The sequence below is a fragment of the Sturnus vulgaris genome, chromosome 1, assembly GCF_052056855.1.
Source record: "Sturnus vulgaris isolate bStuVul1 chromosome 1, bStuVul1.hap1, whole genome shotgun sequence".
Classification (NCBI taxonomy): Eukaryota; Metazoa; Chordata; class Aves; order Passeriformes; family Sturnidae; genus Sturnus; species Sturnus vulgaris.
In genome coordinates, this window is record NC_142243.1 from 138,500,370 (window position 1) to 138,525,498 (window position 25,129).

At 35.7% G+C, this 25,129-nt stretch overlaps 1 protein-coding gene across 1 annotated transcript in view; it reads right to left on the reverse strand.

Annotated features, from left to right (window-relative positions):
- ANGPT1 (angiopoietin 1) overlaps positions 1-25,129 on the reverse strand; it is a 153,606-nt gene that overhangs the window by 25,046 nt on the left and 103,431 nt on the right. The window contains exon 7 of the mRNA XM_014879369.2: positions 11,141-11,307. Coding sequence (XP_014734855.1) covers positions 11,141-11,307 — 167 coding nt within the window. The remainder of the gene's footprint in view (positions 1-11,140; positions 11,308-25,129) is intronic.

A 25,129-nucleotide genomic window follows, 5' to 3' on the forward strand; every position in this document is an offset into this window, starting at 1 on the left:
TCTCTTCAGGCTCTACAGGTACACTTTAATCTTTGACTCATGAAAGAAGGAGAGCCACAAAAAATACCACACCACTTTGCTGGTATTTGCTGAAAATAGTGAATCAGTGCAGAAAGTGTTCTCAGGATCGGGCTCTAGAAACCTTGCCAGTAGAGCTGTTAATGATAAAAGGATAGGGAAAAACCGCTGGCATTGGCTGGCTGGGAAGCTGGTAACAGATTTCAGAGACTTTAACCATGTACATTCTAGATTAAATAGGGGTCACTCTAAGACTTTCTGCCTGTGTTTTTCAAGCAGATGAAAGCTTGCTCTGTCAGTTCTCTGGGCAGACATGAGCTCATTCTGCCCACACTCCATCCTGGCTGGAAGCTGAACTGTCGCAGTAAGCGCGACACTGAGCCTACTCACAGGCAGGATATTTTAGCTTGGGCTCAATGCCACAGTGACAGGTCTACCAAGCTTCAGTTTAGCTCAGAGAGTGGACAGAGAGTCAGCAGCTATGGGGCACATACAGCCTATGCTCTCTGGGGGGGCCTTCAGGTCCCATTCTTCTTTGCTTCTGCATTATGGAGATCTAAGTTTGAATGTTTGGCTCATGGTGAAAACTGTGGACAGTTCAGAAAATTTTGCAAGCAGTATTTATTTACTTATTTTTTTAAATCTAGAGATATTGTCACTAATACTAAATAAATTCATTATAATCTTGTAAGTGCTTAGTGGTGAACTTCGTTTTGATGGAGATCTTGAATCTTGGTCATCCCCAGGAAGAATATAATTTTTCTCATTGAAATCAGAGATACATCCCAGTTTTTGTACTCAAATTTTCTACCTTTTCAAGACTGACATTTGGAAGTGTCATATTTTTCAGTTTTGATCAAAGTTATGGGAAGAATAATGTTCAGGGTAATATTTTGAGCTGGACCTGAATTTGATCCTGAAAATGTACTGCCCTTTGTACTTGCACAGATTATAGTGAAGAGAATGATGCAACCAGGGAATCTTCAGTAAAGAAACTTGTCCAATACATACATGTTTTCTAATTGAGAATTTTACTGTGAGATTTTTTTCCTCATTCTGCATTTTACTTTTGCTTTAGTTTTTTTTCTGCTTGCACACTTTAGATGCATTATGCTGCAATACTACATTTTCTGCATATCAGTGATTAGCAAACAATAATGAAACTAAATTTTCACATTGTGATTCTGTGTCTATCTGTAACATTTGACGTCCTTACATATATCCATTACACTTTGTATATAAATTTTTGCTACGTTAATCTACATTCTGAAAATTATTATAAGCTGCAGAGTTTTAACACTTACGTTATACAAGCATTAAATGAATTAAAACAGTGAAAAAGTTACAAGAGCACACGACTTCTAATTAAGAAAATTATTGTAACAATAAAAATAAATTATAATACTATTAACTTTTTATAGAAATTGAGGGAAATATCACATCACTTATGTCCCTGTGATGAATAGTCTGAATTTAAAAACCACATGATCTTGGAGATGTCTGAATATTCTACAAATAGCAGTTTTGACATTAAAAAGTTCCTCATGTGTGGCAAATATCCAGAAGTGCCTCAGCTACACAAGATCATTTTATTCAGGTGCTGTTTCATGTCAAAGCCCAGTGGAGATGAAGAGACAATGTTACTGATTTCTAGATCAAAATCTATGCTAATAAACCCATTACTTTTTAACTCTTTGTAGATGCTTTGATGGAAGTAGTTTAAAGAAATGTAGCTCTTTCTGGTGTTATTACTGGTAGAATTGGGAGCTCTTACCTTGGGGACACTGAAGTCCATTCAAGACTTGATAAATTTTGTTAAAATACTTGTTTGAAATTCTTTCATAATGTCAATGTAGAGGTGGCATAAAGTCACAAAGGCTTAAAAGAGAGTAACACTGTGCAAGAAGACTGACAATGTAGATAGTGAAGATAATAAAAACAAAAGGAAAGTAGTAATTTTAAATTTGAAAAGCAAAAAACCAGTCAATATTATATTAAAGTCTGTGCAGCTTTCTTTTAGGTGCCACAACAAACTCAGTCTACCCATCAGCTGGGACAGACCTTGTGAAATCTCCACTAAACTAGACATGTAACAAGCAAGATCACTACCAAGTTTTCATTGATAATTTTTCTGCCAATACTTCCATTTATTAAAGAATTCTCTCAGACCTCAGACTTGTGTACCTGTGCAGTAGCCCTCAGCAACGATTTCATAACACTGTTCTGTCTAGAATTACATTATTCTCATATAAATCTATTTTTTCTTATTTTTATTCACTAGGTAGTAAGTGGTTGTGATACTAGTGGCTGTTCCTCTCAATTTTTCACGCAACAATTTATTGACCTGAGTGACTATACCCACCACATAGGAGTTAAGATTTTTATGGACTCACCAAGAGAAAGGTTTAAAACCACAAAACTTCCCTCAGTATGCCATAACCAGTAACATGCATCCTGCTGCAAAGATTCTCAGAGGCTCAAAGGGAGTACAAACATAAGTGTGTAGCAGAATAGAATCCACTGCTTCATAACACAATTACATAATTTAATAAAGACCTATTTAATTCAAAATAAGACATGGAACAGGGAGCATAATCTTAGAAATCCCTCTCCCACTTCATTGACAAGTGACCTGGTACCTATTCATTCACTGAGCAGTGAATTCATCCCTGCACAGTGTCACAAATTCATGGAGGAGCCTGTTCCCTGGCAGCACGGACTGCTGCTTTCTCTTGGGAAGCAGTAGCTATGGTCTGGATACCCTCTGGCAAATGAATGCATTAACCCAAGGCCTTTCATTTCTTTTGTAAGTAAGACAAGATATTGTCTCCTACCTTCAGGCTGTGGGCTGTGAACTGTCAGGGGATATAAATGGATGCCTTGCTATTTTCAGAATTTCCTAATGGTTAACTCTAGGCAGCTTTCTGCTTTGCATGTTGCCTGATTTGGCTTCTGTCTATGGAGCTTATCTCTCCCCAGGCATGCACAGAGAATCGAGTGTCTCAGATAGGGTCCTGCAGTCTGTTCCTAGGGCTCAACAGCTTTAATGTTAGCACTGAAAAATCTTTGTCTCACCTACCTGTAGGAAAACATGTGAATAATCACTTAAATTCATTAAATCTAGGATGATGTCTAAGACAAAAATTGTTACAAAATATTTTTTTTATTCATTGCCTCAAGTTTGAATAGATGTTTATTTTATTGTAGATAAGCTTTAGGGGAAAATAAGATAGTTTTGTTCTTGCTCATATATTTTCCATTTCTTACAAAACAAGTTTAAGAGTCTGGAGGAGGAGATAATATCATGCCCACTATGTTCCATAGTGATAGCTGTGGTGGAACATATTGAAAAACAAGCTTCCCTCCAGTTAAGTGGCTGAAAAGCTTTCCTGATTTCATCCCTGCATTACCAGGCAGTGTACCTACACGTTTTCCAGGATACCTGGGTGTGCTTCCACTGCCTGTGAATTTCCTTCTTGCCTTTTAGTTTGACCAGCAGATCTCAACTCAGCAATGGTGCTCTCTTGACTTTCTTTACTGATTTCTTGTACTTCTGGATTGCTAGATCTTGAATTTTATGGGAAGTGTCCTGAAAGAAGTATCAGTCTGTTCTGCTTCCTTGTCCCTGAGGACACATTCCCAGGGGCTCCTATTAATTAATTCCTTGACTGGAGGTTTGTTTTCCTAAAATTCAGGGTCCCGAATTTACTCTTTGCCTGACCCATATCCCTTAGGACTGTGAACTCCACCAATGCATGAGCAACCTTGTTTAGTGGGAAGTTTCTCTGTCTTTGACAGGAGGTTGGAACTAGATATCTTTAATGTTTCTTTCAACCCAAACTATTCCATGATTCTATGACTCTATGACTCTATGATTCTATGTATTCTATGACCACTGAAGTGCAGGCTGCTTTCAATCTTGATGTCAGGGTTAGCTAACTCACTTTTGTTGGTGATCATCAGATCCAGTGTTCCATCCTCTCTCGTAGGGCTGCTTATTACCTGACTTAAAAAGTTATCCTCTATGCACTCCAGGACTTTCCTGGATAGGCTACAGCTCACTATGATCATTTTTTAACAGATGTTGGAGTGATTGAAGTCCTCCAGCTGGACAAGACTCTGCAAGTGCAATGCTTCCCATAGCTAGAGCAAGAAGGCTTTGCCAATAGTTCTCTTTGACCAAGTGGCCTGGAGCAGACACCAACAACCAGGCTCCCTTTGTTGCCTCACTCTCCAATTCTTTTCTGTAAGCTTTCAACCTGTTTGTGGCTGTTCTTCAGAAACAGCTCTTTGCAGTCTATCCATTTATTGATGTAGAGGCCAATGCCTTCACCCCTCCTTCCTTGCCTGTCCCTTCTGAACAGCCTGTGGCCACTGATAGCCACACTCTAGTCAGAGGACTCATCCCACCGAGTTTCAGTGATGGCAAGTAGGTCTTGGTTCCCCAGTGGCACAGTGGCTTCCAGCTCCTTCCACGCTGTGTGCACTGGGCTGTCAGCTGTGCCACCTTCTGGGATATTTCAGTGGTGTTTCTCTCTTGGCTTCTGTTACCTCAGGAGCCCTTGGCTCATCTTCTGGAAACTTCAACTGCACTGCAGTGTAGCCAGCATGTCTCAATGCATTCTCATTGGATTCCATAACAAAGAAGAAGGAAACCTCTGTTCCTGAGCCACAGTAGTCACAGCTATTGTATATTGAACTGTAAATGACTTTAATAAAGTTAAAAGTGGGAAATGATTAGCTGTGGATGGATAGTGTATATTTGGATTCATGTGGATTAAGTTAATTTTTAAAAACTCATAAATTCCATGAGTATATTTACATCAACTTTCAGTCAGAGAAATTGCTATATTTAATTTCTGCTTACATTTGGAGATACTGCATGAACTGCCAGTGAGTTTTAGTCACTGATATGATATAGCAACACTGGCGTGTTTCCAGAAAGACCTCTGGTTAATGGGCATTGGATTGATTCCTTGCACTTCCACTATTTAGGCTTCATGAAATATAATTGGATTGACAGTATTGCTAAATAAAACAAAATTATTTAAGCTAGATATTTATATATACATAAAGATGTTAAATATTTTTAGCCATGTTATTCATTTTAACCCACTGTTTGGTGAAAATATTTTCAAATCATAGAAATTATGCATATCACAGATACCATTCTGTCTGTTAATATGATTTTACATGGATATTTCCTCTGAAGTAAACTTGGAAATTGAATTTCAGCTTCCAAAGAAAAGTGAATACCTACAGGCTTTTTGCATTTTTGCACCATGACTATTTTTAAAAGTTATTCTGTAGTTTTCTTATTTGGCAAGAAAAGTACTAGGTTCTGAGCACAGAACTGGTTCCCAAGAGGATCTGTGTTTATTTTTTCACTTTGCTACAGATTTCCTATGTATCTTCCACTATATTTTTCCTTCCCCATTTGAGAAAAGACTGAATAGATCCTTCAAAGGTTTACCGTGACACAAATCATGCAGAAGAAGCTAAGCAGATGGCTCAAAATACCTCAAGTCAGAGTGATTCCCTATTTTACCTAAAAAATCTCAAGGGACACAAGAAGAAAATGTCACTTATACAATTGCATCACTGAAAAGCCTGGGTAATAACAAGAACCACACCAATATTTTAAAATGAGATTTTGTACACCAAGGAAGTGACGATGGCCTATTTGTGTCCTGTTTCTGAAACAGCAATACTACATGGAATATGTTTTTTAATTAAAGATACATAAAACCATCTGTCCCCATAAAATTTGTACTCTCAAATGATACTTATTTCACTATCTATTACAGAATTTTCAGCAGTAAAATTTAAAAGGCTGTACAGATAAATATATTTTTCTCTATTTTACAGAAAGATAAATGAGGATTTTTGCAAGAAATTCCACCATTAGTTCAACACTATATAAAAATACAAATATAATATAATAAATATAAAATTATAAATATTATATAAATATTATATAAATATAAATAGTCTAGACCTTAAAAAAAATCTAAAATGAACACTATATCAAGGCGTCTGGCAGCAGATTACCTACCTGATTTGTCTAAAAAAATGGAGAGAAATAATAGTATTGCTGAAACTAAATATACAAACTTTTAATCAAACAAGAGCTAAAAGCCTAATATTCTACTCAGTGAGTTGAAAACTCTGCTACCAGGTCTCATAAAGTTTACCAGTTCTTGGTTTACTTTCAACAGCTGATCTTGTTTCCTAAAGCAAAGCCTGGAGAGACACAGGATTTTGGAGAGCCTGGAAACTGTCACCAAAATTTGTGGGGCTTGGAAGATCATATCAGCAGTTTGAAGTTATCTGAAAATTTTGATGACTACCTCTCCTGTTTTCAACAAATTTCATCAATTTGTTGTCTCTGAGGAGCCACACACCTGACTCTTCCCTACATGACTATTACTGCTCTGTCAATGGGTCTCTTGTGCTCCTAATGGATCTATGCTCTCTTTCACTTTCCCATGAGATTTTGTAATCACTTTCCCATGCTCATTCCAATATAAAATCTCTTCATCATTTTAACTACCAAAGGTCAACCACCACCTTAAGCCCAAACTGACTCAGGGAAATTAGGATGTTCTCTGTCCACCATCAGTTTTCACCTATGCCTACACCAAAGCCTTGCTCACCTGGGCAGTCCTGTCTGATAATTTAATCATTTTTCTCCATGGATAGGACCAAAGTTAGTGATTCATTGCAGCAATAGCAAACTTTTGTAACTAAAAGAATGATTAAATACCAGAGTATATTATCATAGGGAGATGAGAGTCTATTAAACCTTTCTAATGGTTCTGAAGTAAAAATAGCTCAGCCAATTAAAAAGTGTAATTCCCCCATTCTTCACCCCTTGCTTTTCTTGGAAGAGCTTCTTCTGTACCATGACTAGAAAAAACAGATGTATCTGCAGGCTAAAATTACTACTGTTCAAAATTCAGCATCAATATATCTGTTTTCATAAGCTAATATGTAGGATTATGAATTGTGGTGCCTGAAATCCCAACACATGGTTACTTTTCCTGTTCAGTTTTGGAGGATCTGAGGACATGGGTCAGAGCAGCAGTGTATAGCTGTACAGCTCCTAAGAACATCAAACAATGTCAAGTGGCCTGGCAGAGTCACAGGGAAAGAGGAGAGGTTGTGTGTCTTTTAGGATTCTCTTTCAGCTCATGTTTTATAGTTCTATAAATAATTCCTAATTATATTAAGAAACACTGCACTAAATGGGAAATCTGCAAGATCTGGCTCTTCTTACTGCATGGAGATTTTACTTGCCACAGTGTCAGTCACAAAGAATCTGACAGAGATATTTTCATCACATTTACAGTCTCTGTGTAATCATCTTGTGTAGATAAGAAACCTAAGGATGTTCTAAAAGATATAAATCACTTAGATACTGTTATTAAAAATTTCACATGTGGTGCAACATTTGATTTTCTGTTTCAGTTATTTATCATTATACATTTACTGATTCAGTAACCACCTTCTCATCTCAACCTTCTTCCCAGTCATCATCTGGGATAAATAGGTTTTATTCTTATTTCCCAGAAAACCTCTTGGAGCTGTCTCATTTTGAAAGAGAAACAAGTATATTTGAACTTACATGTGTTCAGCATTACTCTTTTTAATAATAGATTCTTTAGACTAATAAAAAGTAGTAAAGAGAATACAAAAAGCCCAGAGAAAAACCAGACCCTTCTGAAATCACCAACTGGGAGTTATCCAGACTGAATTGAACTTTGTGTAATGTTGAGGCTGGATTTTGGAAGAACAACATGAAAATAATTTTTTATATTTTCTCAAGCAGATTTTATCACTTCATGGTCCTTTTCTTTTTTCTTTTTTCTCTTTTCTTTTCTTTTCTTTTCTTTTCTTTTCTTTTCTTTTCTTTTCTTTTCTTTTCTTTTCCTTTCTTTTCTTTTCTTTAACTGTATTTGAGCATAAGATCGGGAACTTTTTTTCATGTCTTCCAAATATACAAGGGACTGCCATAACAAAATTAAAAATATTCCACTTCTTGAGTTTGTCTTTTCATTTCAATACCATTTTTCTCTTTCAGATTTTCTTCATCGACTTCCCAGACCAGCTTAGAAATTTGTCTCTTTACTGTTACTATTACTTAATGAATTTATGTTATTTGAAACCAATGTGAATCTAGCCAGTGTAAAATTACATATTTCTGCTAACAGAAACAACATTTAATGTGGGTCATTATAAGAAACAAGCTTCCAAAATAAGACAGCATCTGTTTTGTTTGGCAAAACTATTTCAAATAACAGTAACAAAAGTTTTGAAAAGGTGTGCTGTTCTGTGTTTGAGGTATTGAAAGCAAACATGGCAAAAGCCTGAAAGTTGTGAAGGAAAGGCACTGAGAGCAGAAGTTTGGGAATTGTGGTTTTCAGCTTCAGAAGAATCATTTAATCCTTAATGGCAGCTCCTCAGATAAAGAGAAAACAGCATTCTCTGAAGGGGGGCCAGCTGTTTAGTACTCAATAATTAGGTTTTTATTCAGCCAGCCTTCTGGAATTGCTGCTATCACAGATAGTGATGTTGGCAAGCAAAATAAAGAGTTTTTATGTCATAGGATGCATTCCTGTAAAAATTTATAAAATAGCACAACATAATTTTGGTTTACAAAATATCTGTTGGGCATATACTTTGTCTGGACTGGACACAAGCAGATTTGTCTGACATGAAAAACAGTTTAGTTTTGCACATGGCTTATACATCATTATTTCCAGAATTCCATGTTACTCAGCTTTTTTCTATAAATATTCAATTATACTTGAGTAAAAATAATAGAGGAATTATTTTGAAACCCAGTAGAGATGGACATTTTTACTTCTTTATGTTTTCACCTTTGCTTATTCCAGAAACATATGAGTGAAACTGATTCCCCATTTCCAGAAGAGCTTCAGTTGCACCATAGGGAGACCACAGACTGTGAGCAGATCTCATTCTAGCCTTCATTTATACTATGGAATAGGACAGGAACCAAAAGTGCAGTCGATAGCCTCCAGTAAAATTCCCTTTGATTTTTGTGGAAAAGTGACTCGGACACGGGTGGCAGAATTTATGCCTGTTACTCCACATTATACTGTATGAGGCCTGTATGCCCTCTCTGATTTAATTTCTACAGGTTTGAATTATACGTCTTTCAGTTTTATTGAAGAGAAAGAAGAATTTACAGTTTTAAATTTTTTTCCATGTTCAGAAAATGTTATTTATATTGCAAAAGATTTCCCTTTTTCATAATGAAAGCAGGTTTCCCCTTCCCTTCCCTTCCCTTCCCTTCCCTTCCCTTCCCTTCCCTTCCCTTCCCTTCCCTTCCCTTCCCTTCCCTTCCCTTCCCTTCCCTTCCCTTCCCTTCCCTTCCCTTCCCTTCCCTTCCCTTCCCTTCCCTTCCCTTCCCTTCCCTTCCCTTCCCTTCCCTTCCCTTCCCTTCCCTTCCCCCACTCGCCCTGCTTTTCTTCCCCTACGTATATGTATGTAATTTTAATTTAAAAAAATATGCAAACCCAACAAAGCTCTGATTTCTGCAGAAAATTACCAATTATGTACCAAACATAACATTAGAAACATAACATTCTCTTTCTGTTGTCATGAATGAACACGGAGGAATTCTGAAAAAGAAATCCTCTCTAAGCATGAGCTTTAACATGTTAAATTTTCAACAGCCTTTCAATTCCTCAGCAATACATTGTCCTTAGTTCAGAATTAAGTTGAGCAAAAAAGACCCGGCTTTTGTTATAAAATTCATTTTAATTCATCCCCTGAGTAATACGCCTTTCCTGTGATTCATCATGAATGTTTGGGCTATGTATAGCTGGCCTTCAACATTTTTCTTCATTTGACAAGGATTTGTCTCATTTTTCCTTTTGAAAATCTTCTAGTAATGTTTAAGATGTCACTTTGAGGCTGCTGTTTTTATGTTTTGTATAAATCTTTCTAGCCTCTCTTTTGAGAAATTTCCTTTATTTATATTTATTCTTTGCCTAAAACTACCTCGGAATAGGCGCTCCACTTTCCTGATTTGGGGAAATGGCTTTCCATGGGCAGAGCCGGGCTGGAGGCAGTAGGGGATAGAGCCATCCTTGGTGTGCAGAGGGACAGTCTTTGCTTTATGCAGGAGCTAAGCTCGTTCTGATTGCCTCTGAAGGAATCCTCTGCACTTGCACATCATTCACTTCTGCCCCCCACAAAGCCCAGAGGGCAGGGGCACTGCTCTGTGTCCCACCTGGGCACAGCCCTGTCAGCACAAAGAGCAAATTGCTCTCACCTCCATTTCGCTGGGGACCTGGGGGAGGGAGGCAGTCAGCATTTTTGAGAATCATGTTACTTGAATTTAAAGATCTGAATACCAGCCTAGTTTCACATGCCTTGAATGCTTGAGTTTACAATATATCTGTTTCTCTATCGAGTCTTATGCTAATTAGATGTGCTGTAATAAATAATTGGATATTTTTATGGGTTTTATTTTCTTGTTCTGCTCAGATGAAGCAATGATTCAAAAAAAATAGTGTAAATAACTAAGGTTATCCAAATTTCTTGTGTCTTCAAATAGTTTCTCCTTTTATTTTTAATAAGCTTTTATCTTAAAACAAAGTATGGGAGAAAAATATTATTAAGAAATTATTTTTGTGTTTCATTTCCTCAAAATAATTTTCAGCATTCTATTTTTCCTCTTCATTTACAATAAATTTTTAGTTTGGAAATATCACATGGTTTAACAGCATTTTTGGTCTTTTATTCCCATGTCCATTGTTTCAGTCTTCTGCTTCTGAGGTAGATATCCTTTAGATTTTAATGAAGAATCCAAATTTTTTTCTATTCAATTTTGGGTTCTGAATATAAAGTTATACATCTTTTAGAGATTCTACCAAACAACACGATTAATAGATCCCTTGTTCTCAGATATGTTAGGTTTACTCTATCCTTATGCTACTGAGAAATCTGATTTCTGTTTTATTTTTACAATCTTTATCCACTTTTGATGAAAAATCAGCAACATATTATTGTCCTTTCTCATATTTGACAAGTGAACAATGAACAATATTTATCACTCAGCAGAGTCATAAGAATTTCAATAGATTCTTACCTGTAATTCTGTTTTTCATTTCCTATGTGAAATCTGTCATATTGTGAATATGCCCGGTTTCCTTCCCAGTCCATTAATTCAATTCTTAGAGAATATTGCCTCTGACTTGTTATTGCAAAGATAAATTCATTTCCCAGCCAATGTTCACCTGATGGGCTACCAAAACCCTAGAAAAAATTGGCAAAATAACTAGATGTAATTATTGTAATTTGTAGAGCCTTTATACAATAATAAAACCATCATTATATTTTACCTGTACATTCTAATTACTGGTCATAGCTTTCTTTGCTGCAGCTTGACTGTCTCTAAAATGATTCTACTAATATGTATGATGTAGGAATGTCATGCACTTCAACTGGAGTTTGAAAGGGCAGCTGAGGTTATCAGCCAAAAATAATTTTGCAAGTTCATTATATTAACAGCATGATGCTGTATTTGCACATCATTCAGTGGGAATACTTGACATAGTAATATTGTATAATGCATTTAATATGGTGTTAAACCCTGTTATCTAGCTCTTCTGCTAGTCATATCTTCAGATGATTTTATTTCCAGTTAAACAAACAATATAATTTTCAAACGGAAAAATAATAATGAAAGAAAAAGTAATTTTCAAAACCAATTCCTAGACATATGTTTTTATGCATCTTCTAGGTTTAAAACACTTTTAAATTGTAGATAATATTTTACCACATTAAATTTAAGGTTTTATTTAATGACATTAACTTATTTACTATATATTAGAATAATTGTTCTATTTAAACTATTAGTTCATACCTGAGAACTCTTCACTCCATGTTACATTTTTCTTTTTTTTCTCTTTAAACAGTAAAAATTATTTTCAACTATAATATTTACTTGTGAAGAACTACTCCAACATGACTTTGCTTATTCATATTTCTTAAGATAGGAAAAATGGTAACCTGATTTGCTTGCAATGGTGTACTGAGAGTGTTTTAAAAGGTCCTGTGAAAATTTCCTAGTCTAATCAAATGAAAGATTGGATTATTTCCAGAAAGCACATATTTTTTAAAGGGGTTAAAATCAAGAGACTTCCTTGGGACTAAAGGTTAGATAAGGAGAAATGTGTCTGTGAGACACATTGGCAAGACATCAACCTTCTCTATTTAATGTTTCAGTCACTCCTAACATGAGATGAAAACATTGAAAGTAGAGCTCTCTCTCTTTTTGTTCTTTATTGTATTGCTGTGGCTCCAGCCCTGATTAGTTGCCTCTCTGGAGGATGAAATCCTGCCTTCCCAGAGGCCATGGGGCAGCACAGGTAATACTTACTCAGGCATTGCATAGGTATATCAGCTGCAAACTTATACAGAAAATTAGTTTCAAAAGTTTAGACGTTTAAAAGTTTGACTGGTCCAAAAAATAAAACTGGAGGAATTTTTTGTTGTTGTTCCTAGAGAGAACTACAGTAGAAAGTACTTTACTCAGGACGCATTTTTGTTTACATGACCCTACCTGAGCATATATTTGGTGACTCAGTGATATTAGAGGCTGAGAATGCATGCCACATTTGGGTATGCTGAACTGAGTACACTAACTTATATTTTGAATAAGCATGTCTGCCTTTTGGCTCAGAGACCATCAAGAGATACTCATGGACAAAGTGTTTCAACTGCAAGAACTGAAATTCAGTAGACTGTGGCAAGTCTCTAAGAAGTCTCAGATTGAAATGTGGGAGCATACTATTAGCTGGCTTTTCCTTTCCTGCATGTTGTTGCATTAAAGCCTCTTTCTCCAGTAGACTATTTCCTATAGAAGTCTCTGTAAATACTGGTTGTAGGTAATACTGGTTATACCCTGCTTTGAACCCATCTGTCTTCCAGTGTGAGCTCCTGCTCCTCAAGTTTTCCATTATGATGCTTTCTGTTATTTCTCACTGCTTTGATGGCATTCACCTTCATATTTAGCTTCATACATTGCTCCTAAAACACAAAAATACTTGTTCCTCACGGTATGAACCCTCTCTACAGCTGGCACACTCTTCTGTAGTTATCACTGTTTTCTCTGTGTGCCTTTGATTCTTTCCATCCTCTTGCCTTGTCTTTCTACCCTTGACTGACCCACCTGGTGTCTCATATTGTAGTAGCTTTGGCAGTGTCACACCAGAGCAGTTACTGGTTTGTCTCTGACATCTTTCACCACTGGTCACTGTCACTCATTTTGGAATAAAGCAAAATATGCTCCACATATACTACCTACCAGGAAGTTTCTCTCCCTAAAATCCAGAAAGAAGAAGAGGAGCATAGTTGTTCAGATATCAGTCAAATTAGATTTTCTTGGAGTTTACATGGTTTCTTATTCACAGAGCTATTATTACTATTACTATTATTGTTACTCTTGCTATTAATTACTATTACTATACTATCATCATCATCATCATCATCTTCAAAAGATATTATTATCTTCTTTAATAGAAGATTATCAGGAAATTCTTTCTCCCTTTTTCCCAGTGCAGAAAAGCTGAGGGGACTCCCCTTTGAACTGTTGTCTATTGAATTATATATATATATATATATATATATATATCTTATCTCATTTAGATTACAGCTTATTCAGGATGTAATATATGTAGTGTTTTAACATTATATGATCCCTTATGCATTTTATAGAAACTACAGACACCATATATAATGATTCTGAAGTAATGATTTTTATTCCTCAAATTTTCACCTCCTTCTCCCTTTTCACATTTGTTATTGTACTAAGATGAAAATCTATCACTAAAGTGCTTTGCTCTCTTGGCCACCGGAAATGAAGCTGCAGCAACTGGGAACAAAAGAAATATAAAAAGTAATAATAAAAATTATATGGAAATCCACCACATTAGTTATGAAAAAGGGAATCCTACTATCAGGGGTTACAATACTGAAACTCAGATTAGAAATGCCTAGAATAAGACTCTTTTTCCTTAACAGAAGTAACTTCTTTTTAAACAAACTACTTGCTTTTATGAAAAAAAAACCCAAGGAAGTAATTGGGATATAAAACATCTCTCTGAAGCAAGAAATGTTCCAAAGGAGAAGCAGTGTACTTTATTAAACACCCAATATGGCTAGAAAGATATAAACAAACAAACAGACGCTCAAAGCTTTCATAGACGTAAACCAGAGAAGAGCAGTACATTTCTGTTAAACACAGAGTTGGCAGCGATTTCTTCAAGTATAATTTTATTATGCCAAACTCAACTGTTTCCAACCTGTATTTAGTCTGCAGTTTACTGCCTATATTTCAGAGCTGAAGAAAGACTTGCGTGCATACTGGTTTTCCCAGATACTTCGGCTGACTTAATAACTACACAGCTCTCCTTGTTTATATCTTACTTAGACTGTCTCTACTACAAGAACACTCCTACTTTGATGGGATATGTAAACTTGTGTGTAGAAGAAAATGACATTAAAAAAAACCCCAAAAAAACAAAACATGAAAAAGCCAAAAATAAAAAGCCTGAAAAACATGATTTAATTCTGTGTTTCCATTCCCAGCCCTGAGGCTGGTAAAGAAAATGGTTGTGCCTGGTTCTTTTGATTTACCTTCAGAACCCTTAGCTTTCAAAGAACGTTTCAGAATTTTAACTTCAAATACAAATTTTTAAAATTGTCTCAGAAAAAGTAGGAAAACAAACTTCTGTAATTGTTATGCCCAGCTCTCCTTTATATTTGTGAAAAACTTTTTTAACACTTTTGAGGTTTGGTTAGAAATCACAGAAACTTGAAGTTCAACAAGGTTTCAGAGGAGTGGTGTCTCTGTGATGAGCTGCTGCTGGGAGAAATGCTGAAGCAGAAGCTCAGCAGTTGCCTATTCCAATTGCTACAAGCAGACACAGAGCAGCCAGCCAAGTGCAGATGCTGAGCAAATATTGCCTCAGAGGTTCTCAGACATCTGGGAGAGATTGAGGGACATAAAAGGGGAACTCAAGCTTTTACCACAGAGAATCCTAGAAAATAATAGGGTTTCAGAAGATTATCAGTAATAAGAATGGGGCTTCTATGTGGGACACAGGACAAAATTCCACAGGAAAGACTTCATTAATTTTGATGTTCATGAGAGAATTCATTAATTGTTCAGTAATTAAACTTCGGTAATTAAAAATAAGCATTTTAGTTAGCAGACCATTTGATTTTATACTGCTGCTCAAATCTGTGGGGTCCCAAGTGATAAGATGCCTAAAGCCTTGCCTAAGACCATGCTTGTCATTTATGGACTGATGCCTAAGATTTAGGACAAGAAATTTAGGTTTGAGAATGCCTTAGGGCAGTGTTAAAACATTAGGAGTGATCAATTTCAGGCCCATAGTTGCTATTAAATATATTTGTTTCCCAGTGCATATATACACTGTCAACAAACACTTTGGGTTTTGCATTCAAATAGTTATAGCAAAGGCTTCCAGAATTATCTGTGTTCAAGTTTTGTGCCTAAACTCAAGGAATTACATGAGGTGATCCAAGTCATCCTCAGCTATCAATCCACTAGGAAAAGGAACATCTGTATTTCATGAATGTGTTTGCAGTTAACTACATTTTAAGGCTCTCTGAAACCCAGTGGGTCTTAAACAGTTCCAAAATTGCATTTAAAGTTATTAAGAGACACTATTTTGTCATTATATTTCTATATTTTGTTCATGACACGTTTCCAAATAAAGAGATTAATTCTTTAAACCCTACATTTTATTCCAAAAAATACTCAAATTTGCTTTTCCCTAGAAATTTGCATAATATTTTGGGATGGCTGGCAAATCAGAGGCTTTAAGTTCCCAAAGTAGTGTTTAATGTAATAGAAAAAAGGGTAATTTCCAAAAGTTCTCAGAGTTCTCCTTCATTTTCCTCACTAGCATTCTGTGGAAGGTGGGAGAATGTAGCAGGGAAATATGCTTACATTTTCATTAGATGCTTTCTTATCTCTCCACTATTAGTCACCAAAAGGATACACAAATGTATGCACTGACTCAGAATAGATTATTATTATCTTTCATTTTATTCTTCACAAAGAGAATAAAATTGTATTTTTGCTGCTGAATATTGCATTAAGATTGTATTTTGGCAAAGGCTGATCTGAAATAAGACATAAAAATCACAAACAATGAGTAAATTCTTTTTTCCAGGTTTTGTCGTTGAGGAATAGTAATGTTTTATACTAAATTAGAGTAGATTGTTCTTGTCAACATGATAGAATTTGTTTTCAGAGAAAAAAACAACACAATACAGAACTTTACTGACAATTGCTAATTCGATTTTGAGTTGGATGAAGCAAAGGTGTTTGCTGTTTCTATATAACTATATTGTAAATTCTGTAAATTCTCACATAATGCCCAACCACTATGCAAAAAAAAAGATTTTATTGTTCTTTTGTATGGATTAAAGTTCTTAGAACAAGGAATCAAAGACAAAAGCATATGATTGTATAATATTTTTTCTAGATCACATCTGGGTTCTATATCAGCTCATTTCCAATTTCAATTTGGTTATTAACAGAGTCCAAACTACTAAAGCAGTCATAAGTACAAAGAAATAGAATTCAGTACTGGTTTTTAAAATCCCCCTAAGAATTTACAAATTTGATACTTATTCAAAAATAATAAGTAGGGTGCAAAAGAATTTTATTAGCTTTGGCAAAATCTGTGAGGGTATTCTGCCTGAATCATGTTGCTCCAAGTTCATTAAACAATTATCTCTCTTACTTTATTTATTTTGTCTGATAATGCTCACAGGAAGCTTTGACTTTTTATAGACAAAACAAATTGAAACCAGACACAGCCAATATATCCTATGGGTTCATCTTCTGTCAGACAATTCAGTGAATAAAGCAGAAAATAATTCAGTGTTTTACAGCAGCAGTGGCTTCCCAGAAGCCATAAAGAATATTTATCTCCTTTTCCCTTAGCTGTGAATGTGGAACGGATATTGTTTAAGAGGATAATTTCTAAATAATATTTGTGTACTTTTTTTTGTATACTTGTATATTTTAATTCCTATCACATTATATTATTCATTCTGTTAATTGAAATAAAGAATTGGTTTATAGAAATTACTTCAGTTGCTTCAGAAAACCTATGTGTTAATTAATGCTAACTTAAAAGAATATTGGAAAACAATTGTAAATATTCAGATTTTTTTCCTAGGAAATACTAACACATATTTTTTTTGGCAAGTTTTAAGAATATACTTGGATTGAAGCCAGAGAAACCTTCTCAAAAGACAAAGGAAAACAAAACTATTGTCAGATTAAATAAAGAACTAAATATCTGTATAATCTGCCTGAAAATCTTGTTCACAATCTGCAGCAACTCATTCTGTCGCACTTCATTCTAGACTAAATATATTAGTAGGCATACAGAACTTAGGTTCACTTTTTACTTTTTCCTTATCAAACACACACAATATCAGTAGCAGCAAAATTCCCAATGAATAAAAATCACAATGACAGAATGAAGTGCAAACCTTACACAAAGGTTACCTCTGGCTGGGCAAGGGGCCCAAAACAGCTCAGTTGCCTACATACATTTCCAATAAACAACCACTACATCTTCCTCAGGCCTGGATTTGAATCTAACTTCCTTACTATGTAACTGAAAATAGGAGAGTGTTTCTCATTGAGGCCAATTTTGTTGAGAGCCTCTATCCCCAGCCGTGTGTTTCACTCTAGGACAAGTAGATCCTAGGAACGCACAGACACAGTGTGCTTCCTAGTAGGAGCATCCCAGGGACATGGATATGTATTAAAGAAAAGAAAACTCATTTTTTGTGCTCTAAGAAAAAATAATTTTGACCTTTCTGATAACTTTGTAATAACTTTCTGATTCATTGTTTTCAAAGAAATAAATGGTAAGTTTTAGGGCTAAACATACAAAATGTAAGAAAAAAAATCTAGAAAAGGTATTTTTTGTCATTTCAGGCAAAACCAAAAACTTTTGGGATGTAGGACTTCTCCAAATACCCTGATTAATTCCAAGTAGCAAAAATGAGCATGACTAGGAGCATAGTTGCTACAGCAAAGACCAAAAGTTTGTGAGTTTGAGAAGGGACTTGAGTTTCAGTCCCATAATCTATCTAAATAGAACAAGCATTGAATTTATGGTCTGTTTTTAAATTTCATGCTTGGGTTTAGCTGGTAGTCTAAACAGTTGAACAAGTATAGAAGTTGACTGACATCAGAGTCTGAAAGTTATACTTCTAATTTGACACGAGCCCCAAAGTGAAGAGCTGCTCCAGTAAGTTCCAAACGGAGCAGATCACACAGAAGATGCTCCTCCCTGAAGAGAAATGCTGTTCCATGATGAGAGCACACAACTGTTATTTGGGAAAACCTCTGCTACAATTCTACTGTATTTTCATAACAGATTTTAAAAGCAACCTCACAGAATCTCACCTGGCTCTTCTCATATAACATTTTCATCTTGTGGTTAGAACAGTTTTTAATGACTTTAATCTTTCTCATGGAGCTCTACTAGAGGCTGTTAGCATAATTAAGCTAAATCTTGATATCATTGTGTACAATTTATTAAGTAAAAGTCTTTGGGATACCACATGAGTCTTATCAGTATAAATTAATGCTGTTAAATTGAAGCACTGGTGGCAAAGGAGGCACAAATACATATCCATGTGTCAACACAGCTCTTGAAACTGATGTTATCCAGTAATGTTTGCTTAGGAAAGACTATGATGAGTATAACACATTTAAAACACAACTGTGCTCCAACACAAAACTGTGTTTAATTTCACATCCAAAAATATTCTCCAAAACAAAGAGGATGCTTCCTTTGTAGTAACATCTCTGGTGCCCAATATAGTGATCCAACCACCTCTGAGACAAATATTGTTTCATTCTTGCTCCCTTACATAACACTGTTGAAGATTACACTGTAGATTAAGCCTTGGTCAGGACCAGAAGAGTTTCATGAGCATGTTTTCATAGAATGAAATATGGTCTCTCCCCACTTCAATATCATGTCTATCTCTACTGGACATACTGGGTTTAGATCTCAGGAGAAGCAGAGAAAATGCTGTCTCTTTTCATAGCAGTGATGAAAGTAACAATTATCTGAGTAATTGTTACAGTCAGAAGGGACTTTTTATTAAAACAGCATGACATGCCATTCTTTATCACTGAAGGGTGGGTCTCTGTGAAAGGCGTTACTCACATAATATCTTAATACACATTCCAGTCACCAAAAATCATTTCCTTATATCCAACTTACTTGGTAAATGCGTGAAAGAAACAAATTACTTCCATGTCATCTATCCCAGTCCCAGTTTTGAAGAAAATTGTTTATTTTCAGATGTAAGAAACTTACAACTTTGAAGCATACTATCATAAGTAATGAATTTGTCACTATGTTACAAAATTATTCACATCTTGAGTGGGCCATTTTTATCCCCCTGTAATCATAACTGTCTCCTATAAGTCATTCATTCAACATATTAATTCAAGACCACCACTACTCCCAACCTGTCTGGTTTGTTTACAATACAGAAACATAACTTTTATCTTTTCCAAGGTCATGCATTCTCTAGGTTTTGCTTTTCTCACAGGTCCATCCTGTTCTCAAATCCTTCATTTTGCAGAAGGGACCATGCTGGTATTACAAGGCTCTTTATAAACTGCTCCATGCTACTGATAGGGGAAAAACACAAGGCTATCTCTGCTAAAGAAATTATGGGATTAATCTCCAGCTAGTAGCTAGATGGAAAGATGTACAGATAGTTTTATGAAGGCTCTCCTCCTTCCAGAAATTTCTTTTCTTACTTTCCTATTCCAAGGTTATCTACAAAAATGCTTGCCCAGGTTCTTTGAACCAGTAATTGTTTCCCTCACAAGTGTTTCACTAAGACACAGGGGGAAGAAGAATCTGTGAAAAGTGCTCTGAAAATTCCCTGTGCTAACAGTGATACTGTCTCAGATCTAACACCAAAGTAGCCCTACGCCAGCTGTCATTTGAGAATGGCCTGTTACCTGTCACTGCTTGGGAATTATCTGTACATGTTATTTGAGTCAGATCAAAACTACTCTAAAATTTAGTGATGAGAATCTTTTGTCACAAGACATTTTTGAGTCCTCGTTTAAAGGACACAGGGGTACATCTATAAATGCAAGAAGTGGGAAGATTTCACGACCATAACAATGCATTGCCTACCTTGAATCGTTATAATCCTAGAAAAGGAATGAAAGTTCATTCATAATATCTAGCTTTAAAAAACTGAGAATTATGAAAGATATTGTTCCCACAGTATGGGCTTTCAAATTATGAGCATTTATTTTTATGTCAAGAACCTTCTCCTCAGCCAAGTCATATGGTTTATGTATTTTTTGTTTAAAATCCCACCCACATCTGAAGCTATTTTGTGCTAAGATAGTGGAACCAGAATCAATAAGCTTACACAAACAATTCTGAAAAAGGTGCTTTATGCATTTTTATGTAGTCATTGTCCCACTTGAAAAAGAAAATAATGAACATAATATTCTAATTATTGAAAGGTGTTGGAGCTCTGTCTGTATTTGTTTGATTCTTCAAGTATATGGGGATAAAATACAACCTGAACACTATTTGTAAATGGATACAACTACAACAGAGAATTATCTATCATCAGTTAATGCTCCAAGAGGAAACTACATCAGCTTGAGTTTTTGTCTCTTTGTTCAAGACAAATACAATATAAATGGTGGTGAATACATATTTTGAATGAGAAAAATGTGCAAGTTAACATTGCTACTGAACTAATATGGAAAAAAAAAGAAATGTCAGAGTTTAAAGACGAGAGGTGGGCAGGGAGAATTATAACAGAACTTGAAATTTGAACTGAAACTTTCACAGGAGAAATTAAAATTTTCAGGCTTAAAGGCTTACAACAGGTGGAGACCATAAAAGGAGTTAGGAGGCCATATTCTAAAACAGGAGCTGAACAGTTTGCAAATAAAAAAATCAAATGTAAGTAACATCTGGAAGTTTTCAGAATTAACTGAACGAAGGCACTGAAAAATAAAGTCTTTATTGGAATGGTAGCTCTTAAGTATAATTCAGGCTTGTCGGACTTGCAAAGACTAGCGAGATGAAAACACAAGGTGACCAGCAGCCTTACTGTCACAAAGAAGGTCTTCCAGGAAATAGGTAGGACCTCTGTCCAAACTAGAGCTTGCTCACAGAGGTGAACTGTAAGGAGTATATAAACATGTGTAAAAACCATCGTGTCTAGAAGGAAATCAGAGACTTAGACTACAAAGGTGGGTTCAGCTGTTTTTTAAGTAAGCAGAAGACACAGATCTCCAGACTTGTTATAATAGCTTAAATTTATAGAGGCTCAGAGAAAAGTCAGGCTATTTCAGATAACACAATGTAAACTCCAACTAGAATTGCATTCAAAAATGCTTCCTGAGAAACTTCTGGTGACTAACTCCATGGTCTGGCTCTCAGTGTGTGAAGAATTTAAGCAAGAGAAGAACATAAATTATCCTGCTCTGGTGTCATACCATATCGGCACTATGGAGATAGCCCAACAACTATAAGGAGAAAAGAAAAAGAAGAAACTGCAACAGAAATGGAAGTGGTTCTGTAGATGTGCTCTTCAGGCCCACACAAATGCTACTGAGTTCTGAAACAATTGGCAGCAGACTTGTTTTAAGCACTGAACTGTTGTTGGACTCTTAGATATTAATCAGGAACATGAAATTAAAGGAATGTGGAATTTAGAGCTGAGCATCATTCTTGCCTCAAAGAAGCCAAAAGAAAAAACAGCTGCTGGTCAGGAAGGTAGGAAGTGGTTGCCATAAAGCTTAGAAATTCATCTTTGAGTGTACTATGTACAAGTGATCCTAATCTAGTTCATGACATTTTGAATGATTATAAAAGTGATAGTGGTCTTTTTCATCAGAGAGTTGAAAGTAGCAATTAAGGCAGAGAGAACAATTAAATACTGACATGCAGCAAAAAAAACTGGCTAGGAAAAAGATTGCTGTGAGCTGGATAAGGCATGCAATTTCAAATACCTATTGAGAGTTTTTCTCAAATGAAAGCAAGAAAAATTATTTTAAATGTCTGAGGAAGCTCCCAACAGACTTGACCCCAAAAAAGGCCCCTAGGAGACTCATAGTGAATGTTGGGCTATCAAGTGTGGAACAAATTCAGAGAATTTCATGGGAATTATTAAACTAGACATGCTAAAAGGCTAGAGAATAGGGAATCCAATACTCCATCACCTAATTTGGCAAAAATTGAGACAGTCACTGGGAAAGGTGCATTCATCCAAGAACTGAACACTGGAAAATGATCAAGAAGTCTCCACAGCCAAGTTAGTACATGAGCTAACCATTTACTCAGATTTGATTATTGCTAATAACTGCTTAATAAATGCCAGAAACTCTGTCTTGGACAGTAAGCTTGCAGAAACCCCCCTTCTAAAGTGTCTTGGGTTTGCAGATGGCAAAGTTATAAGTTTTAAGTTATATTCTTCTCTGGAGATGAAAACTCTTAATAGTGTTTTATATTTACTCAGGCAAGAAAATATGAAAAATGCTTGAAACTTGCTTCGGGGTGATCTCACCTGCTTAAATATATTATTTGTTATTCCACTTCAGTTTTTTCTGATAAGCAACAAAAAGCATAACAGAAAATCCATTGAAAAATGTGAAAGAACAGATGTAGTAGATACTGATAAGGAAAGGATGGAAGGATGAGCATGTGGGGTTTTCTCTGAATTTATTCCAATTACTGTTGAATGCACAAAACTCAAATGGCCCAAGAGATTTCTTAGTCAGAAATGAGTTCTTAGAAGCAAAGGTACAAATTACACTGCACACCATAAGACTAACAAGAAAATTGAAGGATACTGGGAACTTATGCCCCTAAGCAAGAAGAGACATAACCAATCTTGCATAGCAGTGAATCTGCAGAAAAGGTTTTGCACTCAGCTGTTGTCTTAGATACTAAAGAAAGTGTTGTTTTATTTTACAGAGTGGAGGCTGAATGCAAGCGGAAATGGAGAAAAAAATACCAGGAGGAAAAGTTAGTACCACTATTGCACTATGGGGCAATTTATGTATGAATGGAGTTGTATACTTCCTACTCAAAAGATTCATGGCTACCCTATCTCTCACTCAATTTGTTTACTGTATTGGTGTCTAGAACAGAACTGAGGTGCTTCCATAGAAGCTGAAGGCAGCAGTGTGAAACTGCATCAAAGCCAATGAGTGGCTCATTGCTGCCGGGTGACTCCTGTAGCCCAGCAGTGCTGTCACCCTTGCAGAGACTGCTCCGTGTGCTCCCTTCCCAAGTAAGCTGCTGTAAGGGTCTGTTTAGAGTCACAGCATATGTGCAGTGGCCTCCTAACACTCTAACAGCCAATAACTTGTGAGGGCTTTAGCAGTAGTGCAGGCTGGTGGCCTGAATTCCTGTCCAGCTCAGAAGCTGGCAATAAGTACTTGCTTATAGTGCAAGTTTGGAAAACTCCAAGAGTTTTCCAAATTTCTTTCCAATAAGAACTAAATGCACTGAAGATAAATGAAGCCCCAGAGACCTATGGTTGCTGTTATTATATTATGATATAATTTCTGCTAGCTTTAGGACCCCAATGAGATACAAGCATACGAAGAATATCTTAACAAAACTGGAAATCTCTATGTGAACTATGGGCTGAGAAAACACACACTTTAACTTCAACTGCTACAAGTAAGCCTAAGTGCCATCGTTCCCCCACCTCACTACCCAGATTCCACTGGAAGATACACCAGGTAGATGTCAGGAAGGAGAGGGAGTGTGGTCCAACAGACACCACACACTCTCTGAACAACCCAAGAATTAAGTTAGTGGTGCTATTGGCTTGAAGCTCAGATGCTTTCAGATATCCCAGTAATACACAGAGAGTTCACCAACCTCTACCATTCTACATTCAACACTTGGTGTTATATGATAACAACAGAAAATTTCTACTTTGGTGAAATGGTTAATAGAAGCAGAGAAAGCCTGAATCCCATTTTGTTTCATGACATATAGGATAATCTGTCAATAAAAGTCCAAAAGGGAACTTTTTTATATGGTAGAAGTAAATGATCCCTTAGAATACTATATCATTCCTAAAGAGAAGCAAAATTAATTCAGACTGCTTGAATTAGACAAAACCTACAGAATCTAATCCTGTACAGATTCACATTATTGTGAAGGAAAATGACTAAGTGAAAGTGTATATATATAAAAAAGGCCACATGGGAAAACTTTACAAAAGGCTTTATTTATTATGCTGCCTAAGAAAATCTCAGGAGATAAAAACTGAGAAAATCATTAATGTGATGTGTATAAATTTTTAAAAGTCCATATGTATGTTGCACATACAAATTCTAATTTCCTCACTAGTAATACAGGTAGAATCTTCAAATTTTGGTTCCCCAAAATAATTTGATGATTTATATTTTATTTCATTCTGAAATTAAATCAAGAAAAACTGTTTTCAAGTTTTCTGCTAAATTAAAACGATATGAATTCTAAAAGAAATTTGCAATTTTGTAACTTTATAAAAAAACCCCCTGTCATTTTAATATCACCTTAGTTAATATATATTTCAAAATCAATTACATCCTCTGATTATGCATAGGAGCAGGAGTCTGACCCAAATGATTTTTTATATTTTCAAGCAATATAAATGTATTGAAAATAAAGCATCAATAGAATCCAAAATTAGATCCTTGTTCAATAATATGGTTTTGTGTTTATTTCTGAAATTGTAAATTCTACAACAGAACTTTTTCCCCTAGAAATTTTTACTGAACAAAACTTACTTTTATTTTTAAACATTTAAAATTCTCTTTTCATTAGTGTTTTTCAAAAACTGTAAAAATCCTTTCTTATGTCAGGCTGATAACACAGTGCTGAAAACTTCCCTAGGAATGTCACTGAAATCCAAGCCAGTCCTCAGGGACTCAGAGAAAGGAACTCCATCAGAAAGTTTGATCAGGCACAGAAAGAAAAAAAAATGAGAAGTTATTTACATC